Source organism: Hemibagrus wyckioides, linkage group LG10, assembly GCF_019097595.1.
Source record: "Hemibagrus wyckioides isolate EC202008001 linkage group LG10, SWU_Hwy_1.0, whole genome shotgun sequence".
Taxonomy (NCBI): Eukaryota; Metazoa; Chordata; class Actinopteri; order Siluriformes; family Bagridae; genus Hemibagrus; species Hemibagrus wyckioides.
In genome coordinates this window covers 3,212,348-3,231,616 of record NC_080719.1, presented here as the reverse complement: position 1 = coordinate 3,231,616, position 19,269 = coordinate 3,212,348, and the positions used below count along the sequence as shown (strand labels likewise).

At 41.2% G+C, this 19,269-nt stretch overlaps 1 protein-coding gene across 8 annotated transcripts in view; it reads right to left on the bottom strand.

Moving 5' to 3' along the window:
• LOC131360335 (polyamine-modulated factor 1-binding protein 1) overlaps window positions 1-19,269 on the bottom strand; it is a 169,884-nt gene that overhangs the window by 103,989 nt on the left and 46,626 nt on the right. For 7 of the 8 annotated variants that reach the window (XM_058400665.1, XM_058400664.1, XM_058400663.1 and 4 more), the window contains 3 exons: window positions 14,299-14,381; window positions 497-643; window positions 195-293 (listed from right to left, as the gene is read on the bottom strand). In XM_058400665.1, coding sequence (XP_058256648.1) covers window positions 195-293; window positions 497-643; window positions 14,299-14,373 — 321 coding nt within the window. In that variant the 5' untranslated portion in view covers window positions 14,374-14,381. The remainder of the gene's footprint in view (window positions 1-194; window positions 294-496; window positions 644-14,298; window positions 14,382-19,269) is intronic. The other variant, XM_058400669.1, reaches the window with a different exon arrangement.

Here is a 19,269-nt window from a genome sequence, read left to right as displayed (position 1 = left end):
GCCGGATAATCGCGTTTGCTTAGAACATTTACGAGCAAATTCGCTGTGGTACATGTAACGCAAAAAAGTAAGTACATTATGTCTTTAAAAAAGAGAAACGCTTTGGGACTCCCTTACTGAAACCTTAGTGCACGGAATGTTTCAAACACACACACACACACACACGTAAATGATATGATGCTGCTACTACTCACATCTCTGTGTAACACACTGGTGCTCGTAGCTCTGTCTCTGGCCTGGTGTCTGAGCTGAGCGATGGTCTGTTCTGAGCTCTGTAACTGGACACAACCATTCTGAGGGTCATTTAAAATACAGATATTACATATTAAAAAGAAGGAAAAAAACACAGATTGAATATTAAACAGCTACATGGTCAGATTCACTGTTCGGTCAATATATAGTTTACTTTACTTTATCACTCCAAACAGTCATTCTTTTTGTCCACAATCTGAACCCAGAACTACTTTTTCATGAAAAAAGATCATGGACGCACTACCTCCTGCGTGAGCTCCTTGACCCTGGATTCGAGCTGGACAAGCTGCTGAAGCTGCCTGAGTTTGTCCTGGTCCTTAAGGGACATCTCCTGGTGGAGCTCTGTGATCGTGTCCTGGAGCTCCTGTATCTGAGCTTCACGCTCCTCCACCTGCAAAGAAGTGGAGATCATTATCATGAGCTCTATCTGCAGCCTATTACCACATAATACATGACATTTCATCCCACATCGCTCTTCTGATTGGTCAGGAGATCCTTCACTTTCTATAAAGTAGTGCAGTCACAGTTTTTATACAGTACTAATGCTGTGATTTCTCGAGGAACGTTCAAACATTTACAAAAGGAGTCTCCAGTGTCAGGATCGTGAGAACGTGTACACCAGGGGTCTCCAACGCATCGCTTCTTAGCAGCTCGCATAAAGTTTCACAGAAAACGTACTAAATTGATTTCAATCAAACTAACCTGTTTAAATTTCATCCCAATCAAACTCCCAAACGTCCCGCCCCTTCCCGGTGTCTGACTTCCATTCCCGGACAAATCATACGCCTCCTCATGTCCACGCCCATCACACAGCTTGATCCGACCCTTCATCGATCTATTTCACACACAGCTAGCACCAAGAACGTACATGGAAGCATTATATAAACTTAAATCTATAAGCACAAACTGAAGTAGTCTGGATAAAAGATAAAGAGAAAACACACTGCAGAGCTATTCAGCTTGGAAGCTGCTGAGGATTCGACAGCGTTAGGAATAAAGCTACGAAGTAAAAGCATGAAGAGAGGCATGAAGCCTTTATTATCGCCACACAGACATTACAGCACAGTGGAATACTTTTTTTCGCATATCCCAGGTGAGGAAGTTGGGGTCAGAGTACAGGGGCAGCTAGGATACAGTGCCCCTGAAGCAGAGAGGGTTAAGGGCCTTGCACAATTGCCCAACAGTGGAGCTTGCTGGTGCTGGGGCTTGAACCCCAATCCTCTGATCAACACCCTAAAACCTTAATTGCTTGAGCCACCACTGCCCCATTATCTTCTGCTGTATAACGTGAATAAGATGAGGAACTAACTCAAATTTGTAGATGTTTTACAAATGTAACTCTAAACAGATAAATAAACAAATAGTCATCTTTGGCAAATCGCTGCAGTATAAAAGAAATAAAACTAATTCCACGAAACAAAGTCCACTTCATCGTCGCATCCTATCATGCGATTACTTCCCTCACAACAGGTTTATTCCTTTTTACACATTTCTGTGTGTCTGTGACGCTAAGTCGCGACTAAATGGTTAATGCTTTGGATTACTGATATGAAGGTCAGGGGTTCAAGTCCCTTCTTTACAAGGCGGGATATGCGAGGAAAAGAATTTCATGAATGTATATGAATGAATGCGTACGGTATGTGAATGAATAAAGGCTTCTTTGAATTTATACTGTATTTCTTGTAGCTTCAGTGTCCTGCTGAAAGGCACAGGACTGCAGAAACACCGTCTCGGATCTCCAGCTCTCGCTCCACACACACACAGAGTTCACTTAGCAGGTAATAATAAAATGGCGATATATCCGAGACAGATATGACACACTGCTGATAGAAGTTACATCTGGGTGGACATGCTCATCAGGGTTAGACTGCTGCGAACTGGACGGATCGTGTCAATCCATTCTCTGGAGCTAAATTGGCCTCTGTGACGGCGGGTCACGCCGGACGACGGAGTGAGGTCGATCTCACAGCATATCGCGCTAAGAGCTACTCGAAACAATGTGTTAGAGTCGGACGTCAAACAAAACAAAACAAACCATCCATTTTCAACGGGAAGCTTCTGCTGGGATTTTAAAGAGGCTTCTACTTTATATCATCGAAATCTTGTGCTCGGTGATGATAATGTCAAAACACTGAGAAAGAACTCATGGCATGTGAAAGGTTACGTGATTCGTGATGACATCACTATGATATGATCTCTGTTCTGAGCCAAACATTAAATCTGAGAAGGATAACGGCGTAGAAAATAATTATTTTTATTAGCTTATCACTTTGCTAGCCTATTAAAATGAAATTATTTACACATCCGTTTAAAAATATAAAATCAATTTACACGCACATATTGTCCCTCCCTTTTTGGCAATAATCGAATTGCTAATAATTGATTTATTACAATTGACTTTTTTAAAGTGATGCATCAATCCAAATCGCCTTTAGATCTTTAAATATCCATGGAGTCTCCAGCAGATGAAGCTCTAAGGCTCACTATAATGGTGTCGTGTATCAAGTTAAAATTAGCGTTAATGCTCCTTGCAGAAGTATATCTGTGCTCTTATCCGCCTCACTCGCTGTCTGTTCGGTGTAACACCAGGTCCTGCCTTCATATTCAAGCTAAAAAGCTCCTGAAACCTTCTTTGGTTCAGGTTTGGAAAACAAATCAATCGATCGATCGATTTTTATTAGAAAAAACGATACGTTACTCCAATTCCTTTGGCGTATATATCGCTAAACAAGGTAGCCATTTTGTTTTGCAGATGTATATGAAGCAACAGTAAGAATAAAACAGCTAATCAAAGGTGAAATATGAGTGCGACTCGATAATAAGTAGTTCCTACCTTTTTATTTTTGTACTGTTTAGAGACCATAGCCCCACCCATTTGATTTCTATTGACTCAGGACTGTGAACTGTGTTTATAATGATTTATAATCACACTCTCTGGTGTCACCCAAATGAGGATGAGGTTCCCTTTTGAGTCTGGTTCTTTTTGTACTATGTTTCTTATGTTCTGTAAAGCTGCCGTGAGACAACGTCCATCGTTAAAAGCTCTAAACAAATAAAATTAAACTAAATTGAATTCTGACATGATGGGAAGTTCATCCCATCACCTCTGTGCTAGAACAGAGAAAAATCTGGATGCACACCTACGACTTTGTGTGGATTTGCTTTTTATAAGCTGCTTTCGCAAAATACGAATTTGCTCTTAATGACCTTCAGAGTTAAATAAAAGGTCAAATACCAAAAATAGACAAGGAACGAGTTCAGAAATGTCCGACCTGAATGTTGAATCATATACACGACCGTAACTTATACCACAAAGCTATTAGAGAATCCATATGGATGCATCCCTGTATGTAGAATAACATCAGCCCATCAGTTTAACACATGCCTCTGGATTTCCCTAACCCTAAACACCAGAAATTGCACAACAGTAACTTTAAACCTAAAACAACTTAAACCCTTTTAACCCATCGACCTATAAGAGTGCAATACACACATACATATTATATATATATATATATATGAATGAATGAACGTGATTTACATTTTAATTAAGGCGTATTATCTGGCCTTTTAGAGTGCACGTCATGCGGCAGGCTTACAAAATCAATTCCTTCTAAAAGCTTAATTGAACTTCCATTTTAATTAGACTTCTGGTGCTGATAACAGAACCCTGTACATTTCGGCGTAATGAAACAAGCTGCAAATGTCAGTCATTTTTCTAATCATATTTTAATGTCGAGATCTAATCATCTTTGGATTACTTTATCATACCTGCAACAGATGCTAAGCTGCTGGGTTTGTGGCTTAATAATCAAATGGGATAATTAAAAAAATAAAATAAGTTCAATTAAATAAAGTTTGACTAGATGCTCAAAAACGAACAAACACGTCTAACTGTGATGCTTTATTTCTTAATGCGCTTTAGATATATTTGTGTTCAAGTCGAATGTAAGGCAAGAAAGAAAGGAGGAAAGAAACTGTTTGATTTCTCCATCATTGTCTCCATTTTCCTGTCTTTCTCCTCCTGTCTGGTTGACCGGTGGAGTCCATTTGTAGAATTGCTGGAGTCTATTTTGATCTACACCGTTTCGGTCTCTGATAGTCCTCGGATACACCGAGCTATCACTGAACCCAGTAAAAATGCACACCGGGCTGAGGAAAAAAAACCCCAAAAAACACTGCAACGATTTCATGAAAGGAGGAAAGATGGAGGAAAAAAAAAATAAAAATAAATCCCCAGATCTGCAGCCATGAGAGTGTGACGAGAGAGTGTGAGGTATTTTGGACTGGAGCTCAATTTCAGCATCATGCAGCACTCAGGGTTCAAATCCACAGCCTACAGCGGACGGTGTGTGTGAGAGAGAGTGTGTGTGTGTGTGTGTGTGTGTGTGTGTGTGTATGCTGTTGGGAGAACAAAGGGAACAGAGGGGCTGAGTAAAGGCCAGGCCTCGGAGCATCCTCTCCCAGGTGCTTTCAACACACACAGAACCAGTGCGAAGCTTTAAACCGCCGCCACCCCGCCCTCAGTCAGGGGCCGGCTTTCAACCCCTCTGTTTGTTCACTTTGACTGCAGGATGAAGGAGAGACTGCACTCCCACTCTAGCACCGCACCGCTTTTATTTCATCGCTTATCAAATACGAATACAGAATTTCGCACCGAAGAGAGAATTGTTAATGAAAGAAAAACACAACTGATTCTTCTTCATCTATCAAGTTCTAATATATATCCCTGAGATATAGGTGAATGTTTGGTACCCATAGCAACGATGGGTAAAGATGGCGGCTATTAGTTGAATGTGATGGAAGTCTGACTGCAAGCAAAGTCTTTTTAATAAAACGATCGAGTTTACCCTGTGTACAACGTCTCATCGCTGACATGACTCACTGTGCAGCATCGTTTTAAGGCTCTTAAACTTCGTCTGCTATAAAGTTCGATGAGATCTGAGAATACAGAGCTGAAACCAGTCTCTGAACTCAGAGGTTTTTTCTGGGGTTAATGCTGCTTTCAGAAAGAGCTTGTAACTCATAATTCCTGACCTCTGACCTGAGGCTGAAAAAACAATTCCTAACAGAGATCTTTTTTCCACAACGTCCTCCAAGTTCCTAAAGAAACGTCAAATCGAAATCTCTGCTCACATCATTAGCGGCAATTAAAGTAAAGCCGGGTCCAAAGCTTGATTCTGTGATTAGTATTTTTATGTCGATCTGGACGACCGTCCGTCTGGAAAATACAACCATGACCTAGTTATAACTTCTTGGAAGAAGCAGCCATCATTTTTTATCATTTAAAAACTCCTGGAACTTTCAGGAGTCTGTGATTCCATGTGTACTCACATCACAGAAGTGTTAGCCCAATGGTCAGGAGATCCTGAGGTCAAATCGCACTGCTAGGAGACGAGAGAGAGTACTCTCTGGATGGGAGGGATTTTTCCTCATTTCTCAATCCTGTCAATCACAGTGATGCCTGCCAATCGCTGTGTGTCAGTCAGCTCATGTATGTGAAAGAGGTCAGATAAAATTGTAAAAGAAATTTGATCACAAACCCGATTCCACTCAAAATCAAGTTCCAGTTGAATCTAGTGAAGTTAATGATTGAAAACATATTGAATTAGTCTGACGGCCTTTTCTGGGTTACGTGTCGGCTAGAAAACATTTTTCAGCAAAAACGAATGGTGCTGAATGTGCAGTCCATCAACAGAAACTCTTCGCTCGTGCCGCCACTCCTAGCTATTAGCCACTCCTCATTAGGCCCGGGCTGACGCTATGGAATATACACAGCCGGCTAGCAAACACTTCTCATTGGGAGCCTCTTTGATCTCTAACCTTTTTGGCCAAACAAGCTCTCTTAAATGAGCCACTTCTGCTCCTAAATGCGTGCGACATCAAGTAGGTCTGGGAACATATGCAAATTCGACATGCCGTGCGCTTTAAACCAGAAGAATACAAACTCCTTCATGTACTTAACCAAAACAAGCCACAGACCGACAGGGCCTCAATGGCATATTGAGAAGAAGAGGCAAAAAGAAAATAATAAAAGAACACAAGTGTGTGTATCTGAAAGAAATCAGGACACGTGGAATAAATGCAGCACATTTTCATCGGGTGATTTGGGTAAAAGGCTCTTTGTTATCTCCAGACACAGAGAAAGGCCTCCTACTGACTTGATCTTTAGAGGCTTAGATCATGTCATTAGCATGCTAATTGCAACCTCATCCACAGAGCTGAAAGGACCGGGGGAAAAAAATTAAAAGGAAGACAGGGAGGGGAAAAAAAGAAAGAAGAAAAAGCCGCACACATGCCATAGACAACACATGCAGAGAGGTGCTTTGTTCTGGCCAGGCTATGGGACTTTTCCTTTTTTATCCACAGAAATAGGCTGGCGGATAAACAAAAGGCATTTACATTACATTTACAGAATCTTCTCGTCCCCAAAAACAGGGTGAAGTCTGCAGTGTGTGTGAGGCTGAATCAAAGGAAGTGTTCGGCACAAGAGCAGCTGCTCCCCCTGTGTAGAGTCAAGGCCAGTAACTCAGTGGCTCCTAAACGCTATTAGACATTACAGGTGAGCTTCTTAATAGCTTTCCATCAAACCCCACACACACACACAGGTCAGCAACACAGCTGCTCTACTGGACCTGCCTCACAACAAATCTGATCCTTTGCAACTCTTCATCTCACTTTGTCATGTTCATTAGCAATATGGTGTCCTTAAAGCACATCAAACAAATCCACACACACACACACACACACACACACATAAATAAACCCACACTAGCAGGACGAATGATTAGTGTTTAAAGTCTGAAGCCGCTAACACAGGTGATGTTAAGGGCGTTACTCGAGCTGCTTTTTAGATGAACAAGCACTTGGAGCATCTCAGAGAGCAGAAATGGGTTTGATATCATTGTTTACTTTGACGAAACAAACATCTTTGTGTTTTTGTGTGTACCTTCATATCAGCTACATATTAACCACCACTGTGTAGAGGAACATGACAAAAGACATACAATGCTGAACATGGACACAAACAAAAACAGGAAAAAACTCCATTTTAAATGAACAGGACTCAGTAAGCTTGTAAACACAGAACATTCTAATCAAAGGCTGAACTGAAGAGAGATGAATTGGGAAACCGACCAATGACAAATGAGGGGCAGTGTCAGAACCAGGAAGTGAAAACAAAGTGAGCTGGAAGATGGCGTTCACTGGGAGGATCCGTGACGACACTGACATGAACACTGCTCCTCGCTTGAGATGATATTGCAGAACACAGTGAGCTTCAGGTCAGAATTGTGCTTAAGTGAAACAAACCTGCTTTTAGTCGGAATACGGATGTGATCAATGGATACTTGTTAAAGTTTACTTTAATTACTTGACCGCCCTCTGTCCGCTATACAGCCGAAGTTCAGCTGCACTGTGAGATGCGTGACGTTCCATTGCTTCTAAAGCAGGCATGCAGTCAGAAATCAGCGGGTCTGTTATCTACAAAAGTGTCATTTCTCTTTCACAGCGGTGCTCTTTAGGACGTGGTACAGGCTCAAGACCGCCTGCGGTGCTGCGAGCACCAGCCTCACACACAAATGCCAGAGGTCGTCCTTCTCCTTGGGTGCGAAATCAAAATGATAATGACTCGCTATTAAAAATTCTATTTGAGACCTACACAGAGGCTATGTCAAAAGGCGGCAACCTGGTGGGGGTTCAGGCATGAGGTCGCGGGGCTCCCTGATGCGCATAAAAGATACGGGAGCTGTGTGTGTGTGTTGGGGGGGGGGGCTAGTAGGGGTAGTTTGGGACATCAAAATGAAAATCCACCCACCGCCACACCGTATCTGTTAATGCCTTGACATTGAGACGTGGGTTATTTGCCGCAAAAAGGCACTCTGCTTCTATGAGGTCATTCCGAATCGAGCCAATGGCCGCTGTTTTGGGAATTACTGATTACCCGTGTAGGGGTGTATGAGGGTGAGGGGGGAGGCAGTGTGTTGTTGGAAATAAAGGAAATAATCAAATAAATCCTCTAGTGGACTGTTAATGAATGTATGCGGCACGGGGGCACTTCAAGAGACAATCAGGTGGTGGGGATTAGCTAAAATTGGGATAGCCGCACAGCCGACCTTTTAACGGCGCTGCGTTATCCGATAGCCGTCGGCCGTTACCACTTTAGCGCTTCTCCCTGTTTAAATCCATTCCCAGCAAAGCCTTTTACACAGGCTTATTACGGTGCCTCTCCAGCCTGATTCACCCCGCCATTATTCAGCTGCGAGCTTATTCAGGAGGATAACCGACGCTCAGATGCCGGCCACTCAAAGCCAAAGCCGAATAATAAATTTTGGAAGCGTTTTAGCCGAGCCTCAATGGTCACGCTTTAGCTAAAGAGGCTTGGCGTTTCCAAGTTCCACGATAAGAGAGCTTTAGAGATCAGCAGGGGGTTCCTGATTTCCTTGCTTTATTAGGTGCGCGTAATCAGAAAGGAAAACGACAACACGCTTCTCGACTTCTAAAATCGTCACGATCTCGCTTTTTAGATCCTTTCATGCGTTACTATCTGACAAAAGTATGCTTTCAGCAGGATGGGATAGGATAGGCGAAGAAAAACCCCACAAAACTGCTGACTGTTGACTTTCATTTATTCATATAACCCAATGTGCTCGCTATCTACTTCCTCTCCACACACACACACACAACACACACACAGTTATTATGTATTTTCCAATTACACTGCACTATAATCATATTACACTTTCATAATAGGGATCTGATCCACTTAAGCATCAGAAACTCAGCACAGGACTAGCATGCCATGCGCTGACGTGTAATACAAAAAAACCTGCGTACATCATCCCAAGTTTCATTTCATTAGCTATTCTATGAATTTCCAATTAGGCCGAGGACAAAGAGGAGCTGAGCGCTGGGGTCTTTTATCATGAGATGAGTAGCTGCTAGCTCAGGTATTCCAGACCTTCGGTCTGGAGTGATGGAGCGGGAATCGTGGTGGGGTTTTGGCGAAGTAAAACCAGAGCTTCGGTCCTCAGAGCTCTATGTATTAACAAGGCAAAGAAAGCAGGAGATAATGATAAACAAAGACTTCTCAGATCCAAGTGCTCTCCCAAAGCTCAAGAGTCCCACCAGGTTTGTGAAACACAACTAACCAGCTTCTGATTATTTATACCTGTCGGATGAGGTGTAATTTTTTAAGCTGTTTTATGATTTTTTTTTTTTTTTTTTTTTAAGAAGCATACGGAATAAAAGCCTTTTATGCTCGTCCCAGGGGTCCGGCGCTCCTCTTCCCTTCTGAACTTATTAGCATCCTATCTCCCGCTGCCTTCTGGCCAGACTGCATTGCTGGCAACAATATCTCCTCTGGGCAGATATTTTTTATTGAAGCTGCCCACATGTGGGAAGAACTTTGCCAAATATTACAAAATGTGCTTGGGGGGAATAAATAAAAAAAAAAATAATAAAAATGCTGACCCCACCTTTAACTTAGCATTGTTCATGAGCCACGGCATTGTGTAACGCAACAGATATGATTCAATAAACTGTAAGAATAAAAACTTAATTTATTTCACGCTAGGAGTCAAACTGGGCATGACTTTGGTGACATCCGATCATGTGGGTCATGCTGAAAAGACGGACAAGCTGTGAGAAAACGAGTGAAGGATGAAGCTGCAGAGAGAGAGAGAAAAAGAGAGAGAGAGAGAGAGAGAGGCTGGTCTGGAAGGAGACGGCAGTCCGGCTGGATGATATACAGCACCGGCCACGTGCGAGAGCTGTCCATTAGTTATAGGGTCCCAGTAATGCTCAGGCTCGAGTACATTATTTTCGAATGCATCAGTCAGCTTCATGCAGCTCAGATAAATTCTAATGCCCCCGATCTGTAATGCATACTCTCTCACCGCTGCCATAATACGCTCTGGGTTAGGAGGGCAGGCCGACAGGGGTGGGCGTGGGGCATAATTTATTTTTCACTGCGGCCAGTATTCCTCCCATTAGCTTCAAATGCGAGATAAGTTATAGCTTTTAACGAGCACCTTTAGCTGCCCGAGCACGCCGTGCACAATGTGCCAAGTCCAGAGTGAAGAAACAGGGAGGGAGGGGGGAAAAAGAGTGAGATAGAGAGAGAGAGAGAGAGAGAGAGAGAGAGAGAGAGATGGAGGGCACGGATGATCCCAAAGAGTGCCTCCTGTACGAATCCTGGCAGGAGAACAAATCGTGGATAGAGCCAGCTCATCTTCAACATGCACATTGTCAGATTAGGAGAAAAAAAGCAGACTAGAAAAGCCCAGATGTTCTTGCAGAGCATGCACCAGATGTTCAAGATGACTTCTGATGCAGTAACCTGCACCCTGTAGGAGGTTTAACCCGAGATCTCCATCAGATGTTGGGAAGAACTTCCTGTACTGATTCATCACTACATTTTTTTTCTGCAAGTCCATAGCAGAATTTTTAAGACTGATGCCTAACCTGCGCCGCTTTAGGCTAATGATTTGAGAAAATTCGTTCGCTCTGATTCGCTCGGCTCTCCTCTGAGAGGCATAAAGGATTTTTTGTCAGTGAGAAGTGTTGCTTTTGATCAAACCCCATTTTATTGATAAGTGACTAATTAGCTGTGTGCTTTTTATGAGCCGTTCGTTTTGCCGGTTGCGGCTTTAAATCAGCGCAATCGATAGCCTCTTTAGCCGCCTACCATCGTGTAGGACGATAGAGTCCAGACTCATAGCTGAAGGCATCTATCACACACTAATTAAGCCTTTCAGTTAAAAATACCATCAGCCTTAGCGCATTTTTTCCATTTCACATCACGCTCCTTGTCTCTTCGGAAGACATGAATCAAAAATGATTTTTTTTTTTTTTTTTTTGTGCGCGTGTGTGAAAAATGTTCCACGCCTTTAGCGGCTAACCGTACTTAAGAGGATGAATTCTTGTGTGCTCGAGTTAGAGATTTATCCCTGGTGCATTGCATGTGTGCTCAGTGTTTTTTTCCCTGGAAACTGCACGTAGAGGTTCGAGTTTAGCCTTGGGGCTAAATGCAGGATCATGAGCAAGCTGGGCTTCGAAAATCATATAGTCTAATCCAGATAAATCATAAGGATGCTCCTCCATAATTTAGACGCTCCTGATTACATAGCTGCTAGCTGGTGTGAATTATTGAGCGCTTTAGGTGTTTATGGCGTACATCACTGCCTAACCGGGTGACCGGCTCCCCTTCAAGTTCATGTCTAACTGAGGACGACTATTTAGGACAAATAAATTTGGGTCATTTCGGGTTTAGTGACCAAAGGAACCGAAATCAAATCTCGATTTTGATTCAGATTCCTTTCTCAGGTTCTTCACTAAGATGTTCAGACCTGAGGTGGAGATCACAGCTCACAGGCTGTTCAGGAATCCTCAGGATTTTGTTCATCTTCCTTCCTTCTGAGAGTCTCTTCAGCTCTCAACTTTTACAGAAGATACACGTATTAACTTTAGATACCACATAATTGCTTGTTAAATCTATAACACTGACTATACAGTGGAGGAAAATATACATCAGTCATCAAGGTCAGCTGCTAGATTGTTGCAAACAAAAACATGGAGATGTTCGTGGTTTTCCTGCCCACATGGCAGCTTGGAAGCACAAGGTCACAAACGATGTCATGCCAAAATTCCCGATTCAACTTTTTCAATAATGTAAGTTTATTATGGTGTTAAAACCGTGCTGATTTACTAAATCTCTTCTTTTTGTTTACAGTTTTGTCCAGTATCATTGACCGTTTTTTTTCCCAGACAGTATACATCATAATCCATGCTATGTAATATGATATTTGTGTGATATCTCTGACACTTGGTCTCAGAAAAGCTTCCTGCTTAGAACATACAGTGGGTCAGTATTACTAACATGTTTAGTTTTAAACAGACTTTAGCTGTGTATGCTCATGAATAACAAAATGAGCACAATTTATTTAATCCGGCATAATACGGTAATTAATTGATTGATTAATTAATTAATACATCTAATTAATGTTAAATACAAGTTAATTAATTATCATGTGCTTTATCATGTTTTATATTTTAATTAATTTTACATTAATGCTATGTTAATTAATTTAAAATAAATTAATTAATTATTTAATTTTCCAATTTTTATTTAAATTTATCTGTATAATGCTTTTAACAATGGACATTGCCTCAAAGCAGCTTTATATAGCTATCTATCTATCTATCTATCTATATATATATATATATATATATATATATATATATATATATATATATATATACACACACTATATTGCCAAAAGTATTCGCTCACCTGCCTTGACTCGCATATGAATTTAAGTGACATCCCATTCCTAATCCATAGGGTTCAATATGACGTCGGTCCACCCTTTGCAGCTATAACAGCTTCAACTCTTCTGGGAAGGCTGTCCACAAGGTTTAGGAGTGTGTTTATGGGAATTTTTGACCATTCTTCCAGAAGCGCATTTGTGAGGTCACACACTGATGTTGGACGAGAAGGCCTGGCTCTCAGTCTCCGCTCTAATACATCCCAAAGGTGTTCTATCGGGTTGAGGTCAGGACTCAGTGCAGGCCAGTCAAGTTCATCCACACCAGACTCTGTCATCCATGTCTTTATGGACCTTGCTTTGGTCACTGGTGCACAGTCATGTTGGAAGAGGAAGGGGCCAGCTCCAAACTGTTCCCACAAAGTTGGGAGCATGGAATTGTCCAAAATGTCTTGGTATGCTGAAGCATTCAGAGTTCCTTTCACTGGAACTAAGGGGCCAAGCCCAGCTCCTGAAAAACAACCCCACACCATAATCCCCCCTCCACCAAACTTTACACTTGGCACAATGCAGTCAGACAAGTACCGTTCTCCTGGCAACCGCCAAACCCAGACTCGTCCATCAGATTGCCAGATGGAGAAGCGCGATTCGTCACTCCAGAGAATGCGTCTCCACTGCTCTAGAGTCCAGTGGCGGCGTGCTTTACACCACTGCATCCGACGCTTTGCATTGCACTTGGTGATGTATGGCTTGGATGCAGCTGCTCGGCCATGGAAACCCGTTCCATGAAGCTCTCTGCGCACTGTTCTTGAGCTAATCTGAAGGCCACATGAAGTTTGGAGGTCTGTAGCGATTGACTCTGCAGAAAGTTGTCGACCTCTTCGCACGATGCGCCTCAGCATCCGCTGACCCCGCTCCGTCAGTTTACGTGGCCTACCACTTCGTGGCTGAGTTGCTGTCGTTCCCAAACACTTCCACGTTCTTATAATACAGCTGACAGTTGACTGTGGAATATTTAGGAGCGAGGAAATTTCACGACTGGATTTGTTGCACAGGTGGCATCCTATCACAGTTCCACGCTGGAATTCACTGAGCTCCTGAGAGCGACCCATTCTTTCACAAATGTTTGTAAAAACAGTCTGCATGCCTAGGTGCTTGATTTTATACACCTGTGGCCATGGAAGTGATTGGAACACCTGATTCTGATTATTTGGATGGGTGAGAGAATACTTTTGGCAATATAGTGTATAAAGTTTATAGTTAAAATTATCATTGTTAATTATCATGTGCTTTATCATGTGTTTTATATTTTAATTAATTTTATTTTTTTTATTGATTTAATTAATTGATTTCTTATGTCTTGATCTTTATAACTTTAGATAAATCATAAATGTATTTTTTTCAGCTATTTTCCTTTAGTGGTGAAAAAAAAATAAATATGTATATATAAAGTCAGTTAAATAAATTGTGCCTAATTATATATATATATATATATATATATATATATATATATATATATATATATATATATACATATATATATACATATATATATATATAATATATACATATATATATATATATATACATATATATATATATATATAAATATATATATACACATATATATATATATATATATATATATAAATAAATATTAGGCACAATTTATTTAACTGAGCCCAAGACATCAGTTTCTCTCCCCCTCCATCATCATGGTGGTAGCCCCCATCAGCAGCAGCTCCGGTGTTCATCTGTAGAGATGTCATGTGGAAATTACCTTCATTTTTGCTTCTTGCTCTGACAGGGAAAGTTTCCTGAGCTGCTGCAGCAAGTCATCTTGACATGTCTCCATCTTCTGTGCTGCAAAGACAGAGAGAGAGAGAGACAAGAGATGGGTAGGTTCGGGGGGGGGGGGTGACGTGAAGGCTGTAATGTAAACAGAAGACAAAAAGTTTTTAAAAAACTCAGAGTCGTGCTGTTATAGGAAATTAATCACTGATCAGATGCTGTGATGAAATCTGGGTTGATTCACTACCCAGAAGTTGATTATAATCCTTTAAAATCACAAATTTTAATTGATTACACTAAACCATGCTGTAGTTTTTATCCATTTATAGTTACGCTACTTATATCAGCCAATTTTTCCTTGCCATGATACGAGTGCATCACACCTAAAGACCTTCCCATGTTATAGAACTTATTATTGTGAAGCACTGACACTGGAGACTCCTTCCAAAAGTGTTAAAATCATATCCTTATAGAAGAATTCACTTTATCGACGATAACACGTTTTTAAAATTAAACCTCCACCATACAGGACCCTATGTATGCGCTGTTACTATGGAAACAATACAGTATAAATAGCTACTGTTGAAATTATTCCACACCTTCTGACCAATCAGATTTGAGCAATGAACATCGCTGTGATTTATCAGATTCATTCAATTAATAACTTATAGAGGCTTTATATATAAAGCTTTGAAATTCAAAGCTTGTGATAACTGTATAGCTCTCAACACAGGTTTTTTTTCCCTTTCTTTTTTATCCTGCCTAAAAATATCTGTATAGTATTTAAAGTCAAATAGCATGCTGAATGAGCTCACAGACTGAAAGTGAGTAAGTGAGAGAGAGAGAGAGAAAGAGAGAGCGAGAGAGAGAGAGAGAGAGAGAGAGAGAGAGAGAGAGAGGCAGTAGCCCATCACTGTTCAGGCTTCAGGGATAAAGCACATGATAAGTGGACCAGCCCGGGACGAGTAAACAAATCAATCATGTGTGATAAGTGCTGGAGCTTTATCAGGGCTGGCCAAAGCGTGCCACGATGCCTCTCCAAGCCGAGCATGGAATACTAACCGCAAGCAGACCGGCAATGCGGCTCTGGTGATGAAGCCAAAAATTATACGAGGAACTTGTCTTACACTTGTGAAGTCTGGTGCTGAGACACAAGGCAGCAACAGTACAAAACTTTTCATATACGTTACACAGCCAAAAGTATGTGGACACCTGACCATCACGCCAGTGTGTGGTGCTTCTGCGTACGAGTATACAGAGATTTTGTATGCTGTACAGGGAAGTAAGAGAGACCCAAACATGACAATGCTCCTGTGCACAAAGTACAGAGTGCAAAATGGTGTGCTAACATTGGAGTGGAAGAGTTTTTGGCATTTGGCAGACACCCTTATCCAGAGTAACTTGTGATTTATCTCATTTTATACAACTGCAGTGGCAGCTTAGTGGACCTGGGATTTGACCTCACAACCTTTTGATCATCCCAAGTTGAATATCTGGACTCTGACTCAACCCCACTCTGACTCAACCCCACTGAACATCTTTGGGATGAACTGGAAACACTGACTGAACCCCAGACCTCCTCAACATCCCAACATAAGTGTTATTAATGCTTGTGTATCTAAATGGAAACAAATTTAAAAAGCCATGCTCCAACATCTAGTGGAAAGGCTTCTCAAAAAAGAAAAAGTGGAGCATAAACATTTACGGCATTTAGCAGATACCCTTATCCAGAGCAACTGGGGCGGTGGTAGCTCAAGTGGTTAAGGCTCTGGGTCGTTGCCCGGAAGATGAGGGTTCAAGCCCTGTTGCTAACTCTATGTGAAGAAAGAATTTCACTGTGCAATAACATATATTTGACAAATAAAGACTACTTACATTTTTATCTCATCTTTTATACAACTGAAAAACTGAGGGTTAAGGGCCTTACTCAGGTGTCCAGTAGTGGCAGCTTGGTGGACCTGGGATTCAATCTCACAACCTTCCAATCAGTAGCTTAACCACTAAGCTACCACACCCCCATATTGTTACATATTATAACAGAAAAGGGAGTATAACAAGCACATATGATGCTCAGGTGTCAACAATCCCTTTGCCTATGTTATAGATGGTTGACTTGTTTTTGAGAAAGTTTTGGATGGTGTAGCTTTACGACATAGATGTTAACTCCAGGGTCCAGAGATCAATCCAGAGCTTGTGTGAGGTTTTCATATGAGGTTCTTCAGTTTCCTCAAACCTCTCAAGCACATGCCAGTATGTGAATCAGATAAAGGTCTGATATAGTGGGTTAATGTGTCTGTAATTTAGACGTGTTTGATGTAAGAAACTTTAGACTACTTTCTCGGCACAAAAAGCAGCCCTTATTCTCACCAATAAAACTTTTAACAAGAATATATAGAAGTATATCTTTAACATACATCAGTCTGCCGTATTCATTAGGGATGTTGGGATAATTAGAGCTGAAAATAGTCAGAATGGCTCGAAAACAGAAAAAGCGAACATAAGATTTTGACCCTAAAGGTTAAATGTCTTAAATTCTGTTAAAGCGCATGATAATTAGAAAGTGATTAAATGCGTAGTTATTGTTCTTTTCTTCCTCCCGCTCGATGACGTCAGCCATCTGGACATCTCACAACTGATCTGTAAAAGGATGGGATGATACAAAAAAAAAAGCTGTGTAACTGTGTATTAACATTCAACTGAGTTTCCACCAATGCTGCAGTTCCTGCCCTCACGGCTGACACCAGAACTCGCTCCTTAAATGGAGAAATGGAAGAAATGCTAAATTAAGTATCCTTTATTATATATACACACATTACTGCACAGTGAAATTCTTTCTTCGTATATCCCATCCTTCTGGGTTGGGGTCAGAGCACAGGGTCAGCCATGATGCAGGAGCAGGGTAGGTCACGGAGCTTTGTCAAGGGCCCAACAGTGGCAGCTTGGTAGTGCTGGGGCTTGAACCCTGATCTTCCGGTCAATAACCCAGAGCCTTAACTACTTGAGCTACCACCACCCTCACAGGTTTGGGGGGGACGAAATTGTGATATTGTTTTTACAATACATCAAATTGGAAAATTGCAAAAAAAATCAGCACACAAGCCTAGGTTACATCTAAATTTCTGGAATTTGGTAGACGCCCTTATTATAAACAACTGAGCAGGGGCCCAGCAGAGGCAGCTTGGTGGATATGGGATTCAAACTCACAACCTTCCGATCCAACACCTTAACTACTAAGCTCCCACACCCCCCTGGTCTCTGCGATGGACTGGGTTGCCTCACCTGACGCTCTGGATCTCGACTCGGACCAGAATAAAGTGGTTAATGAAGCTGAATAAAAGATTATAAAAGATTATTCAACCTGAGTAATAACTAAAAGAACTCAATAATACATATAAGAGCAGCTTTGATCCCAGTGAGCCTGTATGCAGTGCTGTGGTTCATCCCTCTATCTGCCTACAGAAAGCATAATTGTAACTGTTGGGTTATAAATATTAAGACTCCTATTGAAGTGTGTGTGTGTGTGTGTGTGTGTGTGTGTTAGTGTTGAGAGATGTGGAGGGTCAGTGACCAGGCTCAAACCCCAGCTCAAATCTAACTTCTCATATCCCTGTTCTGTAATCTTTCTACAGGATTTTATCTAGGAGTCTTATCTTTATCCATTTCATCCGAATAACACCGACGCTCTTTTCCTTTCCTTTGCTTTATTGTCTGGAAGTTCGTAACCTTGTTTTTTAAAAATGGCATATCTTTAAAAAAAATTATGCTACGGAGTAGTATATGTCAAGTAAGGTGGTGCACTTTTGCTCTTCTTCACTGTCAAAATGAATATTTAAGTCATCAAAAAAAATAAAAAATTCAATTTGCATAGGTTTTAAAGCCGAGGCTGTCTGAAAAAAATTCTTTAAGAAAAATAAAATACGTCTGCATGTCAGCGGCGACTCAGTGTGCTGTCATACTGTGGTTAATGACATGAATTTATGCAAAAAACCTGATAAGCCTTATTTAAAGAATTAAAACAGCCAATAGATAAGCGTTAACAAACAACGACTGTTTAAATTCGGTTATTTTTGTAAGCAAGGAATTTGATCTAGCTGAAGCTTTACTTCCTGTGTTACTGAATACAAATGTGCTGGGGTTTTCTGTTTTGTTTTGTTTTGACTCTGAATATAATACTGCAGGCGGTGCAGCTTGTTTCATATGGATGGCTTTAAAAAAATAAAATAAAAAAATTTCAGAAAGAAAACTTTCTTCAGAAAAGCAATTCTGACAAAGACAGAAGCCTACAGTCGGTTTAGAGTGTGAAGAAATTTCCCACCATTCAAACTGAGGAAGTAAAAAACGAATAATCGCAGAAAAGTTCAAGCTTGAACACTATCAGTGTTTTGCATCCAGCTGATCTGATACGGAGATAAACATCATTATTTTAATGCTAACACGCTGCTCTTGCTGCTAATAAAGCTCAATAACAGACTCACTGAAGTACTCGAGAGAATAAACTGCAAGGCTTGGGGTTTTTGTTGTTGTTTTTTTTTTGTTGAAGAACTGCTTAAGAGGTTGAGGTTCAATCTGATCAAAAGGCAACAGTTTCCTTCCACGTCGATGAACGCCTGTGTGTGTGTTTTTTTCCAAGCCGCTGGTGATTAAATTTGCATTTCTCCGTTACTTTACACCATTAACGCCTTGAGGAAAGGATTTTCAAAGGCTTAAAACAGATCCCGATTGACTGCCGCGATCAAATGGACGGGAATCCAAACAAAATGGAGAGTTAATTAAAATGAACCGCCTAAATGACTGCCGGAGCTCATCACGGCGGCTCGTGTGCTGACGACGCGCACGTCCGCTCGTTTTAATTAACGCCGCGGACGCTAATCAGAGCTGTTGATGCGAGGATGATTCTGAAGGGAAAAAAACAAAACAAAAACAAGATCATCGATCCTATGGAAATCTTTGAACCTCATTT